The sequence below is a fragment of the Pygocentrus nattereri genome, chromosome 11, assembly GCF_015220715.1.
Source record: "Pygocentrus nattereri isolate fPygNat1 chromosome 11, fPygNat1.pri, whole genome shotgun sequence".
Taxonomy (NCBI): Eukaryota; Metazoa; Chordata; class Actinopteri; order Characiformes; family Serrasalmidae; genus Pygocentrus; species Pygocentrus nattereri.
Window position 1 is genome coordinate 19,784,191 of NC_051221.1, and position 22,738 is coordinate 19,806,928.

At 39.0% G+C, this 22,738-nt stretch overlaps 1 protein-coding gene across 1 annotated transcript; it reads right to left on the reverse strand.

Moving 5' to 3' along the window:
- Positions 1 to 889: 889 nt before the first annotated feature.
- Positions 890 to 22,701, reverse strand: lrrc56 (leucine rich repeat containing 56). The gene is made up of 13 exons (XM_017722511.2): positions 22,627 to 22,701; positions 22,177 to 22,352; positions 22,004 to 22,091; positions 21,164 to 21,224; positions 16,842 to 16,938; positions 15,315 to 15,512; positions 6,887 to 7,079; positions 6,196 to 6,390; positions 5,197 to 5,264; positions 4,446 to 4,591; positions 4,127 to 4,350; positions 2,785 to 3,121; positions 890 to 2,700 (listed from the first exon to the last, which is right to left on the reverse strand). Exons 2-13 carry the CDS (start codon positions 22,330 to 22,332, stop codon positions 2,526 to 2,528), a joined length of 1,938 nt encoding a protein of 645 aa, XP_017578000.1. The 5' UTR covers positions 22,333 to 22,352; positions 22,627 to 22,701; the 3' UTR covers positions 890 to 2,525.
- Positions 22,702 to 22,738: the final 37 nt, after the last annotated feature.

Below are 22,738 nucleotides of genomic sequence, written 5' to 3' on the forward strand. Positions count from 1 at the left end.
AATATCCATTACAGAATGATGTCAGTTTTTAATGCAGTGCCGTCTGAGGGAACGAAGGTCACGGGCATTCAATGTTGGTTTTCTGCCTTGCTGCTTACTTGCAGAGATTTCTCCAGATTCTCTGAATCTTTTGATATTATGGACTGTAGATGATGAAATCCCTAAATTCCTTGCAATTGCACATTGAGAAATGTTGTTCTTAAGCTGTTGGACTATTTGCTCACACAGTTGTTCACAAAGTGGTGAACCTCGTCCCATCCTTGCTTATGAACGACTGAGCCTTTCAGGGATGCTCCCTTTATACCCAATCATGACACTCACCTGTTTCCAATTAACCTGTTCACCTGTGGAATGTTCCAGACTGGTGTTTTTTGAGCATTCCTCAACTTTCCCAGTCTTTTGTTGTGAATATTTGCAAAAAACAATAAAGTTTATCCATTTGAGAGTTAAATGTCTTTGTAGTGTATTCAATTGAATATAAGTTGAAAAGGATTTGCAAATCATTGTATTCTGTTTTTATTTATGTTTTACACAACGTCCCAACTTCATTGGAATTGGGGTTGTAACAAAGCCTAGTTTACACTCAGATGTGTGTAATGTATGTCTGAGTGGGCTGCGTGCTGTTTGCTCCACACTTTGCTTACTGTAAAGGTCATTCCTCTCGCTTCAGTCTCCATATAAGCAGCCATGCGAAAGTTTGCTCTTTAGCTGAAGAGGCTGTGTGTTAAAATGAAATAAGCAGTGAGGCTGAACTAAACCAAGTAAGGGTCAATGAGGGACAGCCTTGAAGGTGTGTGCAGGGGGGTTAGAGGATCTTTTCAAAGCTGAAAGTGGATAGAAATAGATCAGTGATATCACAATATAAATTATCACACACTACACACAGTACTGTGCAAAATCAGAGACCACCCTTCATTTATTTAATTTCCAGTTAAATGGCCATAAAGCAAAATTATTAACTTTTCAGGAGATATTTTTGAGGAGGTTATATATAAAATAATCCACTTTCCCTGTAGTTTCTCCTAGACAAGAATAATATCAGACGGAAAGACGAAGGAGACTTTTGCTTAAGTCTTTGGTTGAGCAGATATTTCTCCCAAGCAAAAGACCTCAGAAAATAATCCCACTTGTCTTCTTGAGTTTTAGTAGAGAACTCAACAGAAGATGCATTGTAATCTGCCACAATAACAATGCTCACCTTTATCTGCAACTATACTTTCATATCTTCTTTGTCTCTCTGATATCTCATGTCTGCTTTTTTTTCTAAAGCTTCCTCTCCTAGAGTTTCAGGAGAATCACCATAACGTCCCCTGAGCCATCAAAGAGAAGCATTTGACCAATAAATATTGTGCTTTGGGTGTTCTATGACATGTACCGATCTTCCAACTGATTATCAAAGCAGTTTCAGCACCAGATCTATCATAATGTCTACTCGTTTCGCCACTGACAGATAACTGACTGAATGCTATTTACCTACAAGTGCTGTGTTTTGTCTTTGTTTTTTGAGATAGGCTGGATTTTAAAACTGCATATTTGAGTGACATGCGGCAAAGCGTCTTTCATCTGTATTTGGAATTCCTTTCCACACACGCGGAGGTCTGCCATACATGACTGGACTTGCTCAAAATTCCAAAAGCAACATTGAAGCTTCTCACCTGGTGTCAACATGGAAGTCCACATGAGGTGACAAGATAGGGCTCACTAGAATTCTAGTCAAAACATAAGTTCACCTTCAGAGTGAATTGCCAGGTTCACGCGTTTCACTGTCATCTGTTATGAAATCTCAATGTCAAAGAATCTCCCTGATTGACTGTCATAGCACAGATATGCAATATCTCATAGCATTCCTGATAACAAAACAAGAAAAACATAGAAATCCCATTTAGATTGGTGATACTGAGAGAAACATTTCAAGTTTCAGACAGTATCAGCACTAGATGTGTAAAAAGCCCTTTTAGACAGGCATGCCATTGGTTGGCACTTAAAGAGCACCCCCAAGTGGCAGAGACAGTATTTCTTCAATATCTGGTTTACGGTAACTGTGACTATTAGGTAGATGGGCTTGGTCGGTTTCCCAGACAAGGATTACAATCTCATTAAGTTTTGGACTACGTAGCATTCTGGACGGACATTCTCTGTTTAATGGGAAATATAGTTCAGGACTAGGCTTAATCCTTGTCTGGAAACCCAACCCAAATTTTTTACAGCTATTAAATAACTAAATGAAGCTAACTGTAAAGTATAATCTTTAGGATGTTGAAATTTGTGGGAATGTTACTAGTTTGAAGACTAAAGGCCAACATTTTATTATAAAACAAAGAAAAAAGTTTGTCTACTTATCCATGGCATACCATCCTCACAGCATCATTATTTATCCTCACTGATAAAGAGAGAACATTATTCCTTTCAAACAAAGAGTTTTCCTAATTGTGTCCATGAGGTCCATGAGCAGATGGGCAATCTCATCACATCCTCAGGAGACAGTTCTCCACAGATCAGCCCACAGTGTCTCGCCACAGAAGATCTCAGTCCAGGTGGGGGCTCCCTCTGCCGGGGAGGAGAGTTCGATGGCCAGGAAGTCTCTGCAGAGCGGCTCTTGCTGTATGAGGGCGCGTAGGTGTTGGCCTCTGGGACACCAGGGAGCGTACAATCTGCTCATGCTTTTTGATAGACAAACTATTTCCTTCCGGTGGTCCTGCACTAAAATCAAAAGGTTACATATTAAACTATGTTAAGGTGTTGGAAAAGCACTAATGTGAAAAAACAAACACAAAAGGAATATACCAAGGTTCCTTAAAAGTGGAGAGCACAGAGTTGGAGTCTGGTCTGTGAGGCTTACGGAGGATTTGAGGTGGGGCAGGTTGCGTTTTCAAAGTCTCCACATTCACAGACTTAATGTTTGCATCCCTTTTTGCTGCTGTTGGATTTGGTAAAAATATTTCCCCTGCAGGATTATTTATACCAACAGTTGCATTACTGACTCTCAGTCTACGGGCCCGGATCTCTGCTATCCTCCCCCTACTAGTGGGTGCAATGTCTCTGGATGGGGGAGAAGGGGTGTGGTCTGATGATGAAGAAAGACTGGACACTTCAGGGGAAAGAGCACCTGGCTCAGACAGATCTGATATAAAGACAAGGAGGTTGTGCATGAGTATCAAATCACTATATTGTAAAGAAATACTTCACTACTTTTCAACCTAACATCTGCATTTGCATGTTACTATTTGTTACAACAGCCAATTATTTTTATTTCAATTCATGTTTCCATGTAATTAGAAAAGCACAGAAAATCTACTCACTGAAAACTCACTTATGATATAAAACATTGGGCAGATGCTGAATTATATGGATAAACATTTGACACATGACAATATAATGCAAATTTGAAACTGCAAGCACTCCAGTAATACAGGTCTTAGGACACATGTATCATGTTCCAGTCCCCACAAAGCAAAACACTGCAGACTTCAGTAAACTGCCTCATTAAACACACCTGAGTCAGCTCATCAGCTAATTAACAAGGCCTTCATGAATGAAATTCAAAAGGTTAGATGAGGGTAAACGCTAATCTCCACAGCGCTTTGACAAGCCTACCTTAGGGTGAGATAATCATGTCCTACTAAAGCTATTTTAAGTTTTATCCAACTTTTGAACACTTGAGCTACAGAGTATAAAAGCAATTCAGGTTATTTTTCTCTGTGTAAGGTTTTCTCGTGTCCATATGTAGTCAGGCAGGAACCTGTGAAAACTCCACCCATGCCACCACATCGATAACAAAATCGCCACAAATTCTTCCCTGTAGGAAACTAAACTCATCTCTGAAGTATCTGTGAATATTTTTCAAGGTGAATTCATTAAAGAGATCTACAAAAACATGTTTCACATAAAGGCTTACTAATAGAATTCTGCAACTGCGCATTGTTTTCTATTATAAGTGGGTCAGTGAGTTTTCTGTTCTGGTCTAAAGACAGGGAAACACATTGAAATTACTGTCAGTGGCAACTGACTATACAGAGATGCAGCAAACAGAGATGCAGCAAAGAGAGATTACGTTGAAAACAGCTGAAGTATTCCTTTAATGAGTAAATGAGGTCAGTAATGCATGAGAAGAAACAAAATGCTCTACCTGGTGAAGGAGATTGGAAAGAGGAATCTGGAGAGTCAATATATCTATCGGTTTTACTCTCTCTCCCAAGCTTAATTTCTTCTTGTCTATCGCTGATGGGGTTGTATTTGTGGCCTCCTTCATCATACTCAGTACTGCTGTCATCATCTTCGTCTTCATCATCATCACTATGGCTGATTCTCAGAACCTGTGGCTGGCGGTCTTTTTCAATGGCCAAAAGACGTCTATGATGTAACAGAAACATGGTAAACAGCAAACACTGTTAAACATTTGAAGCACTAAATGTAAACTTGAAACAGTGAATTTCCTCAGTCAGTACTTGCTGTGCTCTTCTCTCCAGGCTCTAAGTTCAGCAAAGACGCTGCTGCGGTCCTGACTGCTTGTCTCTTCTACATCGTATGTGTGTTCAGGAACATAACTACCCAGCTGAGTACATGGCCTGGAGTGGGAGCTGCCGACTTGGAGCTAGACAAAGATACAGGAAGAAATTAAGCAGTTTCTCGTCTTTCAGCTTCTCGCTTTTTTCATCATTCATTCATTTTTTTGTTTTCTCACAGGCCTATAGGAAAAAGCCTTTGCTATTCAATGAAGCCTTAAAGGCTTTAATGATTATATAATGTAGCTTAGTTTTATAATATATTTACAGATGACACATGTACTGGTAGCCCTGCCTGTTAGATAGCAGTACTGAGAAAAGCTGGACTGGCCTGAATAAAAACATTATTTGAAGCGTTGCAGTTGCATACCTCATACAACAGGGGTGTCCAGTGTTATCCGCTAAGGGCCAGTGTGGCTGCAGATTTTCATTCAAATAGACTGGAGCTCATTTGATTGATCCCTCTTGTTTAATCAGCTGGTCTCAGTCTTCAAACGACTGATTAGGTGATCTTCAGCTTTGCTAGAATGAAAACCTGCAGCCACTCCAGCCCTTTATGGATAAAGGTGGATGGACAACACTGTCACACAGCCAACATCATTTCTTTATGTACTCTCTCATCCCACTTCTAACACCCCCCTAGTGCCCCCTAATGCTTGCTGTCATTAATAATGCCAAATGAAACCAACACTACCTTTATTTTCTGACGTCGCGCTCGAATGGCTTGAAGTGGATTCCCACAAAAGAGAACCCTTCCTACCCCTACGGAGACAGATTCAAAAGTGATTTTTTTTCTTCTGGATGAGTACTAGATAGAAATATCAATATGTATTTGCATTCGCATAGGCTAGTGAACAATTTAAGGATGGGGTAAAGCAAGGACTGTAGTGACACTTAATGCTAGGATCGTTCATACAGTCGGGTACAAACGTTTGGGCACCCCCGGTCAAGTTACATGTTGTGTGGATTTTCGAAGTGAAAATAAGTTAACCGTTAAACTCTACAGGCATTTCAAATGTGACATGTTTCAGCAAATTATAGTGTACAATTTCTATTTACTTCCTGAGTGAATTTTACATAGGAAAAAATAAGACATGAAATATAAAATGTGCCATAACTTGTGCACAGGCCACATTTTATGTTTTATTATTTTCCCAAAGATGTTAAATTCAGCAAATAAAAAGTAATCGTGCATTAAAATGTGCAGATGTGTGTTCTCTTTAGAGGATGTGTTAACTTATTTTCCCTTAGAAAATCAATAATAAATCAATAAAATGTGTTCAAACTTATGGGTACGACTGTATAGTTACACCCTCTCACATATATCACTGTCCAAAGAAAACAAGTATCTTTAAGATGCAACTTTACAGGAGAAGCCAAAAATGTTCTTTAATTTGAATGTAAGTTAATGTAAAGAGATGTTATTTCAAGCAATTCATTTATCATGAAATTATCACACAATGTCTAAAATTCACACAATGTCTAAAATCATGTCAGAAAATGGAGATACTTTTTTTTTGACAGCAATGATATGTTCATTGTGTCCATGAGTATAACAGTCAGGAGCTTATGATAAACATGATATATATTTTTTTACCTCAAGGAGGCAATATTGAGCAGTAAAAAACAAAAATATATGTGTTGGACTTTGCTGAACAGCTCTGTGTTAGATAACATTACACAGATGTCTTACCATGTGTTAGGTCACTAGTCTCATGGTCAGGGATGTCAGGATCAGAACCAGCTGAGCCAGGTCTAGAGCTAGTGGATGATGAGGGAAGCCTGGCGGTTGCAGGGCGACTGGAGAGGCTACTAAAGCTGAGACTTGTGCCTGGACGCTGGGCAGAGCAAGGACGGGAAAAGCTACAGACAGAGGCGGCCCTCTCCTCTATTTCACAAAACACAAGACGCATTTGAGCCTGGACTTCCATTTTACTTCCACAGATTTAAAACTTTTGTCTTAAAGGAATAGTAAGCAAGTCTATTTGAGATTACTCATCAATTCCACATGGTTTATGGCATTTATAATTCAGACATATGTTTGAGTATTGCTATTTGGTGTGGAATAAGCTTCCTTTACTTGTCAGCTACATTAGCCTTGTAGCTCCAGTGCAACACTAAAGAAGCAAATTTAAAACACTGAAACAGTGTTTTAACAAATTTAAACAAATTTAAAACACATGCCTTGGCTGATTAGCTACATGATGCTACATGATGGGGAGGAAAATATTCAATATATTAAGCTTCTTGCCAAACTATCCTTTTAAATGAGCATTTGATGAACTAATGATTTGGAAAGTAAAAGTAAAATTAACTAATGAACGGCTGACTGATCAATGCATTGATTCATTTAATTGCCTGAATGCTCTATATGTGAACCACACCTATGAGTTCCAGGCAGTCGCTGGTACTGTTTGTGATGGATGCACTGTCTTTAATGGACTCTTTGAACAGAGTCCAGTCCTCCATCGTAGTGCTGGAGCAGCAGAGCTCCTCATTCTCTGCTGGAGCATCATCCAGGTAATGCAGCTGTGGAATCAGCTTCCTCACAGCAGACCTATAGTTGTACTCAGATACCTGTCAGTCAAATAGACTCAGTTGGACTCTAGGTTACAAAAAAAGTACTGCATTAAATGTACTTGCTTCAAACATGTACATTATTTCTACTTGAGTAAAATATATATCAACACAATTACTGCCAAAGGTAATTAAGCCGAAAGACAAAATTGTGTTAATATATTTGATTTATCTGGAAATTCTGTAAATATTTGAACCACATAAATTGACTGTATGAATTTTTCAGTGTGGGACATAGATTAACAAAGAGGTTCACTAGTTAATGATGAGGACATGATGACGCTAGTCCACACACATACACACACACACACACACACACACACACACACTATAGTGCCAAAAATATTCACTCGTCTGCCTTCACGCACATATGAACTTGAGTGAGATCCCACTCTTAATCCAAAGGGTTTAATATGATGTCGACCCACCCTTTGCAACTGTAACAGCTTCAACTCTTCTGGGAAGGCTTTCCTCAAGGTTTAGGAGTGTGTTTATGGGAATTTTTGACGATTCTTCCAGAAGCGCATTTGTGACGTCAGACACTGATGTTGGACGAGAAGGCCTGGCTCGCAGTCTCCATTCTGCTTGTCAAGTTCTTCCACACCAAACTTGCTCATCCATGTCTTTATGGACCTTGCTTTGTGCACTGATGCGCAGTCATATTTGTACAGGAAGGGGCCATCCCAGAATTGTTCTACAAAGTTGGGAGCATGAAATTGTCCAAAATCTCTTGGTCTGCTGACGCATTAAGAGTTCCTTTCACTGGAACTAAGGGACTGAGCCCAACTCCTGAAAAACAACTCCACACCATAATCCCCCCTCCACCAAACTTAACACTTGGCACAATGCAATCAGACAATTACTGTTCCCCTGCCAAACCCAGACTCATCCATCGGATTGCTAGACAAACAAGTGTGATTCATCACTCCAGAGAACACACTTCACTGCTCTAGAGTCCAGTGGCGGCGCTTTACACCACTGCATTTGACACATTGTAGTGCGCCTGGTGATGTAAGGTTTGGCTGCAGCTGCTCGGCCTTGGAAACTCATTGCATGAAGCTCTCTACACACTTGAGCTAATCTGAAAGCCACATGAAGTTTGGAAGTCTGTAGCGATTGACCTCTGCGCACAATATTTCACATGGCCTACCACTTCGTGGCTGAGTTGCTGTCATTCCCAATCGCTTCCACTGACAGTTGACTGTGGAATATTTAGTTACAAGGAAATTTCAAACCTGGACTGGACAGGTAACATCCTATCACGGTACCACGCTGGAATTCACTGAGCTCCTGAGAGCAACCCATTACTTCATAAATGTTTGTAGAAGCAGTCTGTAGGTCTAGGTGCTTGGTTTTATACACCTATGACCATGGACGTAATTCAATTCAATGATTTGGATGGGTGAGTGAATACTTTTGGAAATATAGTGTATTTTCTAAGCCGCTTGTCCTTCTGGGTCGCGGGGGGAGCTGGAGCCTATCCCAGCAGTCATAGGGCGGAATACCCTGGACAGATACTAACAAATTCACACACACACACACTTTCTAAGCCGCTTCTCCCTCAGGGTCGCGCAGGGTTGGGTGCCGGAGCCTATCCCAGCGGTCATCGCGCAGAAGGCAGGATACACCCTGGACAGGCCTAACAAATTCAATTTTATTAAATTTGTTGATCCCAATCAGGGATGCACTGACATGGGAACTGTGTGTTGATGCTGACGTCTCATATTTTTCATGTACATTTCCGCCAATGGTGATATTAGGGATGTGCATTCTGACTGATTTTGATATTCAAAAACCATAAGAATTAATGAACAGATATCCAGGTAAAAAACAAGCGCTATAGGGTTACATTTGTAGGCGACAACACTGGTGTTGCACTAAAATATAGCAGCACACAGAGGAACATGCTTTATCATTTAAAAACAGCTAATGGGCCTTAAGCAGGTTTTTTTGTGTTAAGTGAGTAGTATTTTCTTAGATGATTGGCCAACATGTTATTTGTTGAAGAAATATATTTTCATTGTTTCTAGACCTAGCTAACATCAGCTAGAGTAGGTAGCCTAGTTAGTGATACTGTTATGCTATCTCTGCCTTCTCAGCCCCGTATGGTATAGTATTACAGACTTACAAATATGGGCAAAACCGTTGTGTGTCTGTATACTTTCTTGAACGGTACCCATGCACATCCCTAGCTAATACATTTCTAAAATTTAGAAATTGTGACTACACATTTGGATTAGGCTTGAGGAGAAATATAAGTTTTGGTTCTATAGGGTTACACATGCAGTAAAATAAATAAAACCCAGTCATTTTAGTGCCCAGTGTCTGCTGTTCCAGAGTACAATAAATGCATCATTAAATATCAGCTTGAAATATTGACCACATCTAAACATCAGTCCAACATATCTTTTCCTAGGCAAGTATCTGCCGATACTGATATGATTTAGATATTATAGTGCAGCCCCAATAATAATTCATTATAATCACACACAGTGCCCCCTTACTATTTATGTAAATGCTTATAAATGTTCAGAAGCCACAATTTTAGTTTGGGTTGAAAAAAGCAAACCTTCAGGCTAACACTGGACTGAAAAGGAATGCCAATGGAAAAATTCCAGTGTGCTTCTGAGAAACATGCTCACAGACTGAATGATGAATATAAGTTGGAATGCAAAAGTGCATGTGTAGAGGCTGTTTTCATCATTGCGAAACTATGATTATGAACCTATGGCCTTCCAGGTGAGTGCAAAAGCAAAATTCCAACAGGTAAATAAGAGGTCAGACGAGTAGCTGCAAACACATGAGTAATTGAAAATCAGATGGACTTCATGTTTACACTTACCCATATTTTAAGTCAAATATGTTGCAGTACACACACACAAAAAGCATTTCCCCAGACAGGGTGGGCAACCAACAAAGTATGACCCACTTTTATAACCAATGAAAGAATGGGGAGAAAATGATCAGCTAGCACTACAACAGCACCAAACACACATCCATGAAAAATTGGGAGAGTGAGACAGAAAGAAAGAGAGGATGAAAGGCAGACACACAAACGAGGACATCCCTTATTCACCACAAGAGCTAATGCATATTCAGCAGTCTCTGGCCTGGCTGCGGGTTTGCCCCAGTTTCATAATTCCTGGTGGTGAGTGAAAATAAACTCATTACTGAGTGCCAGGAAACCAGTGTAAAAATGAAATCGAATAAAGATGTAAGTGTCCTCTGTTAGAAACATGTTCTGATGCAGTGGATTAATGAAAACTCTTCCACATTCTATGTTTAAATGATTTAGTTACATGTATTCACTCTGAAAACCAACACCATATATTATTATCTTCAAGATCTTTATGATGAACACATGTTAGTATCATTAACAAAGCAAATGCAATAAAAACTGAAAATCTTTCATTTTCATATTTTGATTTGCCATCTGTGGCAAATGTATTTTTCAGTCTGAAAGTGAAAAAAGAAAATTGCTCTGGTTTTAAGGTGGGAAACAGGTCACAACACCAAACAGAACATCACAACACCTAAATTAAAATACAGTATATATACAGCCATAGGCAAAGGTTTGGGTGCCCCTAGTCAAAAGAGAAGATTTGTTTACTTAATAATTAATAAAGTAAAATCTCTCAAATTTTGCACAGGTCACAATTTATCTTTAGATATTTCCCCAATCTGTTTAGCAAAATGCAGTAACTGTGCATTAAATTGTTTAGAAATGTGTTCTCTATAGAGGATGTGTTCACTTATTTTCATATAAAAAAACAACAACACATGTAACTTGACCAGGGGTGCCCAAACGTCTAGTTTCTAGTTTGCAAAGAAGCTGTAATGCACAAAACACACCAGCAAAGCAGTAGTGACACGTTTAAAAAGCCATGAGAAACTGTGAGCACAGTTTTTCTCATTTTGAGGTTGTTTTAAGCTTATTATAAGATTATTTAACTTATTTACAGACATTTTATTTTAAGTATCCCAATGCATAATTCTGCTTCTTTCAAAAAATTGCTTTGATTTAGCAAGATATCTGTCAGTATAGTGAGATAAATTCACAAATGTCTGGAAATGAGTTAAAGAAACCTTTAATAAGCTTACAACAATCTCAAAACAAGAAAAAAAAAAATATATATATATATATATATATATATATACACTGCTCGAAAAAATAAAGGGAACACTCAAACAACACATTCTAGATCTGAATGAATGAAATATTCTCATTGAATACTTTGTTTTGTACAAAGTTGAATGTGCTGACAACAAAATCACACAAAAATCATCAATGGAAATCAAATTTATTAACCATTGGAGGCCTGGATTTGGAGTCACACACAAAATAAACTGGAAAAACACACTACAGGCTGATCCAACTTTGGTGTAATGTCCTTAAAACAAGTCAAAATGAGGCTCTGTATTGTGTGTGGCCTCCACGTGCCTGTATGACCTCCCTACAACGCCTGGGCATGCTCCAGATGAGGTGGCATTTGGTCTCCTGAGGGATCTCCTCCCAGACCTGGACTAAAGCATCCACCAACTCCTGGACAGTCTGTGCTCTGTCTGACAGTCTGGTTGGTGGATGGAGTGAGACATGATGTCCCAGATGTGCTCAATTGGATTCAGGTCTGGGGAACAGGCAGGCCAGTCCATAGCTTCAATGCCTTCATCTTGCAGGAACTGCTGACACACTCCAGCCACATGAGGTCTAGCATTGTTCTGCATTAGGAGGATCCCAGGGCCAACCACACCAGCATATGGTCTCACAAGGGGTCTGAGGATCTCATCTCGGTACCTAATGGCAGTCAGGCTACCTCTGGCGAGCACATGGAGGGCTGTGCGGCCCTCCAAAGAGATGCCACCCCACACCATTACTGACCCGCTGCCAAACCGGTCATGCTGAAGGATGTTGCAGGCAGCAGATCGCTCTCCATGGCATCTCCAGACTCTGTCACGTCTGTTGCATGCTCAGTGTGAACCTGCTTTCATCTGTGAAGAGCACAGGGCGCCAGTGGCGAATTTGCCCATCCTGGTGTTCTCTGGCAAATGCCAAGCGTCCTGCACATTGTTGGGCTGTGAGCACAACCCCCATCTGTGGACGTCGGGCCCTCATACCATCCTCATGGAGTCGGATTCTAACCGTTTGTGCAGACACCTGCACATTTGTGGCCTGCTGGTCATTTTGCAGGGCTCTGGCAGTGCTCCTCCTGTTCCTCCTTGCACAAAGGCGGAGGTAGCGGTCCTGCAGCTGGGTTGTTGCCCTCCTACGGCCTCCTCCACGTTTCCTGGTGTACTGGCCTGTCTCCTGGTAGCGCCTCCAGCCTCTGGACACTACACTGACAGACACAGCAAACCTTCTTGCCACAGCTCGCATTGATGTGCCATCCTGGATGAGCTGCACTACCTGAGCCACTTGTGTGGGTTGTAGAGTCCAGAGTGTGAAAGCACCACCAACATTCAAAAGTGACCAAAACATCAGCCAGAAAGCATAAAAGGTACTGAGAAGTGGTCTGTGGTCCCCACCTGCAGAACCATTCCTTTATTGAGTGTGTCTTGCTAATCGGCAATAATTTCCACCTGTTGTCTGTTCCATTTGCACAACAGCTGTGAAATTGATTGTCAATCAGTGTTGCTTCCTAAGTGGACAGTTTGATTTCACAGAAATTTTATTTACTTGGAGTTATATTGTGTTGTTTAAGTGTTCCCTTTATTTTTTTGAGCAGTGTATTATAACTTACATTTACATATTTACTTACATAACTATATGTTTAACTCTATTTAAGAAAATATCACTTCCCAAGATATTTTTTGGTAATGAGAAGCACTCAGATCAACCAGTAAAAAACACTGATGGATGTTAAAAGACTATTGAAGGTCATCTAAAATAATGAGAATGTGAATTGAATCTGATGGGCTTGAGGTGCATACAGTGTTAGCATCAACACAAGTTGATGAACAGGTAAAGAAGGTGTTCTTGGTGTGCAATGTTTCTGTATATGACAAGTCTTTGTACATTTTCATTCATTAACTTTCTAATGGCTGCAGCCTGGTGTGGTGAGATCAAACATTAGGCAGCAGCTTTCATGTCTTAAAGGAGGCTAATTGTATTTCAATGACCTGCAGAGCCATTATGTCTCTGGCCTTCCAGGTCAGACTTCAGACACAGAGAACAAATTCACGCACCAGGCATGAGGCATGTTGTCATGGCACGCAGGAGACAGCATAATGCATGGCTGTCTCTTTGAGAAAGCATTGCAGTCCCAGGGAACTCCGTGTAAATATGATAAAAAAAACAGTTGTGTACTATTAAAATGTTACATTAAACACACAGCAAAGTTTGACTAAACCAAACAAAACAGAAATATAATAAAATATGGGATAAAAACTGCTGATCAGACCTATCTGCAAACTGTCTAGGCGTGTCCCTAAAATTCTGATTAATTGATAAACCTTAGTATAACACTCACAGCCTGCTCTACCACTGAAGGAGAACTAAAGCAGTGAAAGTGGGTAAATGAATGAAACAAGCACTACATATAGAATAAATAAAATACATTAAAAAATGGTTAGTTTAGAGGAAAGTGGCAAAAACATTCTTTACTTCTGATATAAGTTAATGTAATGAGAATCTTTGTGAATAACTTTGGATCTTTTCTATCGGTCCATTCATCATGAACTTTTGACACAATGTAAGGGACAACTGCTGTGCTAAAATGATGAAAAAAAATACATTTCTTTTTTTTTTAGTTTGCAGCTTTTTTATGGCACCATCCTAAAGAAGGAAAGGTTCTTATTCACTTCACTGCTGGGTATGCATCCAGGACATGCTGGTGTGTCAGGGTGAAAAAACAAATAAACAGCTGGATGTCAGGCAAACAGATGAGCTTGCTTGACAGCTCAGTTATGCTTACTGGGTTAACTTTTGCTTGTTGTTACCTTTGTCTCATTAAATGAGTCAAAGATAGCTTTTTGTCAAAGCTGTGTGAGTGGGAGGATGGTGATGGGACTGCTTACATAAGCACTATCCAAAATTAGGACTTCCCAGTTTACAATTAAAGAAGAATTTAGGCAAAATATTTTGGCCATTTAAAGGGCTCTAGAAAATGTATACTGTGGAGGCATAGCCAAGTGAGATACTTATCTAGTCCGTGAGTTATCTTCAGTTATGCTTTATAGTGAAAATCTGCCATCAGGGTAGTTGCCAGTCTGTTATAAGAGTATGATGATGTTGCATTTATTAATCAGTGTATCTTGCTGTGATATGCAAACAGGCAAGTGAATGTGTGCTAGGTTTCCTCAAGTGACGACAATATGTTACATCAATACAGATTTGTCTTTTGGTTGACTTTTAGGAAGAGCTGTAATGACATACTATTGTATACATATGGAAATGATGGGCAGATCTAGTTATGTACAGAGAAAAGCCAGTGCATCACTTTTTTATGCCATTATGTCATATAACAATATATATATTTTGTCCCCAGCAGTGTGAAACCCCAGTAAAATCACTGGGTGTTACTTGGCCACCTCAAGGTTCTAGCTATGTCTCTGTGTACTCACAAGAGCAGGCTTAACCTACTTAAAAGGGAAAACACAGATTTTGGTTTCCTGGGGCTTTAATAAAATGACCATACAATGCTTTGTCGTTCTCTATGGATTTGGACAGAGGTGGCGGTTGTGGCTATGCTGTGCAAGACACAGTTGTGAAATTAGCTCCAGCTCTAGCATCAGAACAGCAGGCTTGCAGTGGCTAGCGCCCTTAAGCTTGCAGTCTGAAGTCACTGAGCTCAACCTCAAAGAGGAGCTAAGCCTGTTAATCTTATCAAACATACACTCTCTCTTACTGTCATTCTGCCCAATCTGGTGCTTCTTCACCACAAATCCCCACAAATCATCTTCAATCGGCAGCAGTCAGTGATATCGAAGAACAACACTTGGTTATAAATAAGGCATGAATGACTAAGCTGTTTCTATTGTGGGTAATGCACGCAGATGATTACTTATTAATGTAGGCTATCTGGGCTTTTAGTAATAGCGCAGCTACAGTGCACTAAGTATAAATGAACAGTATTGGATTACGTTCAAAAACATCCAGCATGTAAATGACATTTTAGATATGATGTCTAGTCTTTGTAGGTCAACAGGTTATTTATTGCAAACCACAAAATCTCATTGATAACTTATATTTCTAAACATATATTTATGTCTAGGATGGTGAATTTGCTCTTGCTGTACCTCTGATGTTCCTGGGTGCGGGCACTTGCATACAGGGTTTCCCTCCAGGGACAGGGTTCTGAGCTTCCCACAGAGTCCCAGGTACTGCACCTGGACCAGATCATCCACACTGTTGCCCTCAAGATCCAGCAGTTCCAGCTGTTCCAGCATGCTGATCTGGCTCAGGTCTGACACATTGTTGTAGGCCACATATAGCTCCTAGGTAAAGAGAAAATCGTGGTCAACTCACACAAGTGAGCTTCTCCTTGATATAATCACTCTAAAATTGCAGTTATTGCAATTCCACATGTTCAAATTAACTCCTTCCAAACTCAGGTTTATAACATAAGACTTATTATTCAGTAACTTATCTGACAACAATACAAACTTATTCTTAAGTTATAAAAATGTAGAAGTTTGAACTGGCTAACAGGTCCTTGCCATTTAAGGTTTGAAGGGACTGTATGAGGCCCATAATTTAATTCTCATAACTTACTAGTTTCATACTAAATAATGCTAGTTGCTAAGTAATAATTAGTAATTAGTTACTAAGGAATAAGTTTTAGCTCCTTATACGTCTACACTTCCCTTCCTCGTTCCCATAACCTAACATAACTTCATTGGTTTGCACTATTTTCCATGTTTTAATCAATAATAAGCTTTAAGACGTAATAAACCTGGGAATTAAAGGATTAATAAGCAGGATTTGATTAGAAAATAGATGGAAGTGGATGCCTCTCCCCGCAGGGGAAAACTGCCAACATCCCCTTTCAATTCCATTTGGATGAAAGCAATACACTCTGATATAATCCTGATATAATCATTATGTGGTGACCCTGAGAGTGTAACATAGATAGTTCAATTCTAAGCATTTTTACTCTGTTTTCACACTCCAAGAACAAAGCATAAACTCTTTGTAATTCTACAGTCACTGGTTATCGCATGCGTGACCAACAAGTTAAAATTAGGTAAAAGAATGCATGTGATGCCAAATGACTGTAGAACTTGATTGTGGTTTGTTCTATATAAAGAAACTTTCTATTATATTTGCTTTTGCACTGTCAATAAGCTTGTTCTGAATTTACATGATTCAAATGTGTACATTGACTCGACATGATAAAAAATCATCAACATTTACACGTAAGAACAATAACTTTTCCATATTATTTACTTTTGCATAAAAAGGTTTTGGTTTGATGTAATGTATTCATTCATGTGGAACTGATGCACACATTTTAGTCATTTAGTACATTTAAAGTCATTTTTTTCTCAGTGCGCTGCACTATCTACTTGTAATGATGCAATTACATATTTAATTACATACTGTATTGCACAATGACTTACATTTTCAATTGATTTATGTTCTTTAGCAACAGCTTTTTCCCGTTTGCTTTGATGTCAAGCAATAATAATCACCTGCAATAATTGGGTCTTCTAAGGGTTAAAGGTTAAAATAATAAGATATATAATAAAAACATCAACATCAACAACTGTGTCTTTTCAGACAACATTAATTAACCCCATGTGCTTCTGAAAGCTTCTGATTACCTTAAGTAAGGAGAGCGAAAGGATTCCATCCAAGTCAGCCAGGCCACAGCGAACCAGCGAGAGCACTTGGATGTGGGAGAGAGTGGTTCCAAGATCCCTGAGGAAACACAGTGAACAATGAGCAACCACTCCCATCTGCTCCTCCTGCAGCCTGCCCTCGCACTCAACCACGTGCTGAACCTCTCCATTCCCCCGTTCGCCCCACCATCCCAGAGCAGGAAATGGTATCACGTCTTTCAAGTCCCCAGTCAGCTTTGAGCTGTCCAATATTCCTGTCCCACTGTCTGTTCCCTCTCCTCCCTTCCGCAATTGAGCCCACACACAAGTGACTAATTCATACAATGTACTGCTTAACCCCTGTGATTTGTGGCATAGATTCCACAAGATTTTGGAAGATCTCCCATTATAACACATCCAAAATTTAAATCTACTGACTTCAACTCTAGGATGGCCACTGAAGAACACTAATCTCATTGCCATGTTCATGAAACCAGTTTGAGATGACTTTTGCTTTGTGACACAGTGCATTACCCTGCTTAAAGTAGCCATTAATAAAAGATTCGTAAATTGTGGCCATGAACGGATGCACATGGTCAGCAACAATACTTATACTAGGCTACTCAAGCAATATATTAATGGACACAAAGCAGAAACTGAGATTAATGAGATCAGGCTAGATTTTTTCCAGTCTTCAGCTGTCCAGTTTTGGTGAGCCTATCTGCTGTTGTAGCCCATCCACCTTAGGTTTCGACGTGCTGTGCATTTTCTGATGCTTTCCTGCTCACCACAATTTTACAGAGTGGTTACTGTAGCCTAGTCTGACCAATCCCCTTTGATCTCGCATCAGTAAGGTGATTCCAACCAGAGAACTTCGTTATTGCACTATTCTAAACACTAGATACTGTTGTGCATGAAAATCCCAGGAGCTCAGCAGTTATAGAAATACACAAACCAATCCATCTGTCACCAACAATCATGCCACAATCATGGCACAATCACTGAGATCACATTTTCCCCATTCTGAAGGTTGATGTGAACATTACCTGAAGCTATTGGCCTGTATCCACATGATCTTATGCTCTGCACTGTTGCCACTTGATTGGCTGATTAGATAACTTCATGACTGAGTAGATGTACAGGTGCTCCTAATAAAGTGTTGGTTCAGAGTGTGTCTTGAGATTGGGATCTGATATCTTATTGTTGCTGTCATATTAAACAACACTCAAAGATGCTAGCTGTGCCATTAAGACTGATGTATGTAAAAATATATGTGAATTCATTGGCTGTCCAATGTGCACCTCATTCAAAAAGTAGCCTGGGCTGAAACATTCCTTATCATTTTAACATGAATGGACAGGGCTAAACTGCTGTAGGTTAAATAGGTGGATATACTAAAATGCGTCATTATTTGTGGCATCACAAAAACAATTTATTTAAAACGAGCTTTTTTTGCATCTTAGGTCCCATATCTGGACTGCATGGACTGGAGAGTGGACAGTATGATTTGAAACGTTTACATACTACATCAAACTCTTTTATTTCAAGCTACGCAATTTAAGTTTTGGGGATTCAACGACCTCCCTGGTTCCAACGGTATGTAATTGAGAGAACTGCATATAATTGCATGTAACATGTATTGCCTGTTGTGTTCCCCTTCCCTGAGCACCTGAATCTGATGATTGCATGTGTATTTAAAGAATATTCAAAGAGAACTCAGTCAAAACTTGGTGAAGCCTTTATGTTTAGCAATGTTTTCTGAGAATGTAAATTAATTGTTATCTGCTGTTGTTGTCATATCTTCTTCGGTACAATGTTGAGTTTGCATTTGACTCCTAAACACCGACTCAGAGCTTCCTTTTGAGCCTGTGCCTTAAAGTTAATATGTAAACACATATGACATCTTTTAATCTGACCCAATACCTATGACAATTTCAGGCTTTGCACGGGAACGGACACTATATTTTAGCATGCCTTTTTAACAAGGAAATTTTACATAGTGCACAAAAAGTTCAATATTCCAAGATATGGGTCCTTTAAAAAATCACAATCAGTAATGGAGAGTTTAATACCAGTGTCCACCTTTCAGACTCAAACACTCACACATGTTTTCCCCATTTGTGTGAGTGGCAAGTGAACCTGTTCTCCAGATGAGTTAGATTTACAAAGCCGTCCATTGAGACATGGGGTCAACTTCTAAATATGCAACATCACCACATTCAGGAAATGGGATTTTCTGTTCTCTAAGGCTGAGTGTTATACTCCAGCTCAGGCTTATCTCCAGGGGACTGGAGACCATGCACCTGTATCACCTAACAGATCACAGCATTCTACTGAGGAAAGAGGCATCACTCTGCAAAATTCCAGTCCACTTCCATTTCCTTTGAATTTAGGTTACATACTCTAGTATAATTTTAAAATAATCACAATGTGATATAACCTAAAATTAATAGAAATTTCAATTACACTCATATTTTATTTTCACACTCCAAGCTGTTTTGAATGCATTTAGAGTTATTCTTATTAAATCAATAAATGTAATCAGATTATTCTAAATAAATGGTCTAATTATTTTGTATTGCTTTCACTTTGCTGTACTAAACAAACATAATGATGTTACTACAGATTAAATTACACAGAATAAAAAAGGTGCCAAAAAGTGTTCTTTGTTGTGATGCCACAGACCAGTGCCCACAATTTTTGTCGTCATGGGCTAACTTTTATTTTGGAGAAGAAAAAAAAACTCTTGATGGATTGTTCTTTCAAGAACCCCATCCAAAGTTTCTACAGAGAACCAAAAGTGGTTCTTCCATGGGATTGTTCACATTTTGGCACCGTTTTTTCATTTTTAAAAATAAGATTGTAAAGCTTAATTATATTAAAAGGATAGAAAAAGCAAGATTTTAGGTTGGGTTTTTCAGCGCATGTATACCCTTACTCTGATTTCTTTCATTTTTCTCAGTCTGCGCATCTGCAAATATCCTGAAAACAGCAAGCAGAGTTTAATACAGCACCTGTGAGATGGCAGCAAAACACTTTTCAAGCAATACTGAAACCAACCACATGCTTGACGAAATTAAGAATTGAAATATTCTTCTAAACTTCTAAATGATGTACATTCATATTTTCCAGTGAAGAGACTCAATGTTTCTTTAAAAAAGCCACGGAATGATGTTTGACTTTTACAGTATGTTCATGTTACATCTTATTATGTGTGTTTATTGGCAGGCAGCAAAAGCAAAAATCTGATTACTGTCTGAATCCAAGCGCATATATACACATTGAACGAATTAGTGTCAAAATCAGATTTTCTGCAGTTATCAGATTATTAAGTGCATAAAAACAGTTTTAAATACTGTTAAAGTCTCAAGACTACCATTCACTGCCCAGTCCACACTGTACACACATTTTTGTCATTTTTCAGTTTTTGACATAATTTAAAAATTCCTATTGGTCTTTACATTGTATATGAATTTCCTGATCAGTGGACCAAATGGAACGGCCCAAAATGACCTGGGAAAATGTCTGGTTGCACTGACTTACATTAAAAGTAAAGTAGGTTTTTTCTTTCTCCTGTAAAGTTACCATTTTAGAGATATGAGGTTTTCTTCCAACAACAACAATATATATATATATATATATATATATATATATATATATATATATGTGTGTGTGTGTGTGTGTGTGTGTGTGTGTGTGTGTGTGTTTATTTTTTTGCACAAACAGTTGTACAAACAGCTCTTTTTGAATTCATTGGTTTTGTGATGTCACAAAAAAATTTCCATTTACTTATATCATCTTATTTAGCCTACAGCAATTTAGCACAATCCATTCACACTGAAGTTTTAAGCAGTGTATCAGCCCAGACCGCTTTTTGAATGAGGTACAAAATAGAGAAGCCAGTCAGAACAGTGATAGTTTACATATATCAGTCTAAAAATGAGGTGAGGAGAGATTGGAAAATGTTCAAGTGAATTGTGACTGTTTTTGGTACATAAACCAATGTTAAAACTTTAAAGAGGTTCTCGGGAGGAAAATAAAATACAGTAAAAATGTAGGATATAGGCCCTGCAAAACAAAAAGTATAATAATGTCTAATAAAAGAATATATTGCTGATAATATTTTAACACCACAAAAAGATCAAGAAGAATACATGCAGGTGGACATGGAAACATACTGATTTTTATTTTTTAATCTATTTTTCTCTCATTTAAATTGTCCAAACAAAACAAAAAAATGCCAGAATGCACTACTGAAATATTACTGACACTAAACAGTATGTTTAGCAAGGGAGATAACAGCAAGAAGAGAAGTACAGCCTTACCGAACAGATAAGATCAAACTGTTGTTCATTTTCAGCTGCAGAAGATTGGGCAAGTACACACCTGCAACATGACAAATTAATGAGATGTCACAGAAGCTCATGATGCAAATCAGTTGGGTCTTTCATTGGGTTCCCTCCAACCACGCCCAATCTCATAAAACCCTGATCATTAGCACAAGTAGTATCTCTAAAGAGGCATGATTCACTTCTGGCCTCATTAACTTCCGCTCTGCCTGCACACATTGCACAATCGTGGTTTTCTTGGGTCAAAGGAAATCCATAAAGAACAAATGAGTAAGACAAAAGAAGAGAAGAGTCAGGCTGTGCTACCAAAGACTGACATTGCTGCTGTACCACGACTCAGAGCAAAAATGTAGTGTTGATGGAAATCTAAAATTGACTGAAACAAATGGCTACGGATGAACTTTGTAATATAGGCCACAGGTGGATATGCATTAGCAAGCAAGCAAGCAAAATTTATTTATATAGCGCTTTTTACAACAGGTGTTGTCACAAAGCAGCTTTACAGAACAATCAGTATTACAGAGAGAAGAGAAAAGAAGAAAGAAAATCCGGGTCCGAGCCCCCATGAGCAAGCCAGCGGCGACGGTGGCAAGGAAAAACTCCCTAAAAGAGGAAGAAACCTTGAGAGGAACCAAGACTCAGAAGGGGAACCCATCCTCCTATGGTCGACACCGGACAGCAAACATTATTACTAATGTTTACTATTATTATAATATATATGTAATGTCAGTTTCTTCATGCCTCACATTAAATCTGAAATCTGCTTAAAAAATGAACAAAACTGTGTTTGAAGATCACTGTGAATGTCAATCTTACCAAAGTTGCCTAAGGTGTTCTGCCGGGTGTCAACACACATCTCTAGGGTTGTGACTTGATCTAGATCATCAGATCCAGACAGACTCCTCTGTGAGGCAATTAATAAAAATATGTTGACATTGGACTTTACTTTTATCTAATGGAAAAAGGAAGATGAAGATGAACTAACTTACCAGCTTTTCTGGAGAAAGGTACAGTTCAACCAGTAAGTCTGCGTCCACAGCAGTGACGGGGCTTGGGTTTATTTGGCCAGACCCATCAAACTCTGTGACAAAAGAACGAACTGGACCTGGCCGCCTACCTGAAAGTGGCCTCTGTGAACAATTCATCTTCTCTTGTCACCAGCTACCTGGAGAAGGCAGACACAGTTTTGTTAACAACTGACAACTTCACACATTTTTATCATTTCCAAGCCAAATCTTTTTGACAATTCCCCAAATGTAGCTACTATTTAACCGTTTATCTCATTAACTACATACTTATCTAACGCTAACGCTGCTTTTATTTACTCGTATGTAAGTTAAAATGTCCAACACTGAACCTTTTAAAACTGTTCTCTAACTTAGACAACAAGACCACTGCGTTACTACGGATTTTCTACAATAAGACATAACATTCCTTACCTTACAAGCGCCATTAAACTGTCAGAATAAAGTCTGGGTAACGTTTTTCCACCTTTTCCCCGCAGGTGAGTGATTAGCTAGCGTTAACTAGCTGGCTCTGTTGTAGAATCTA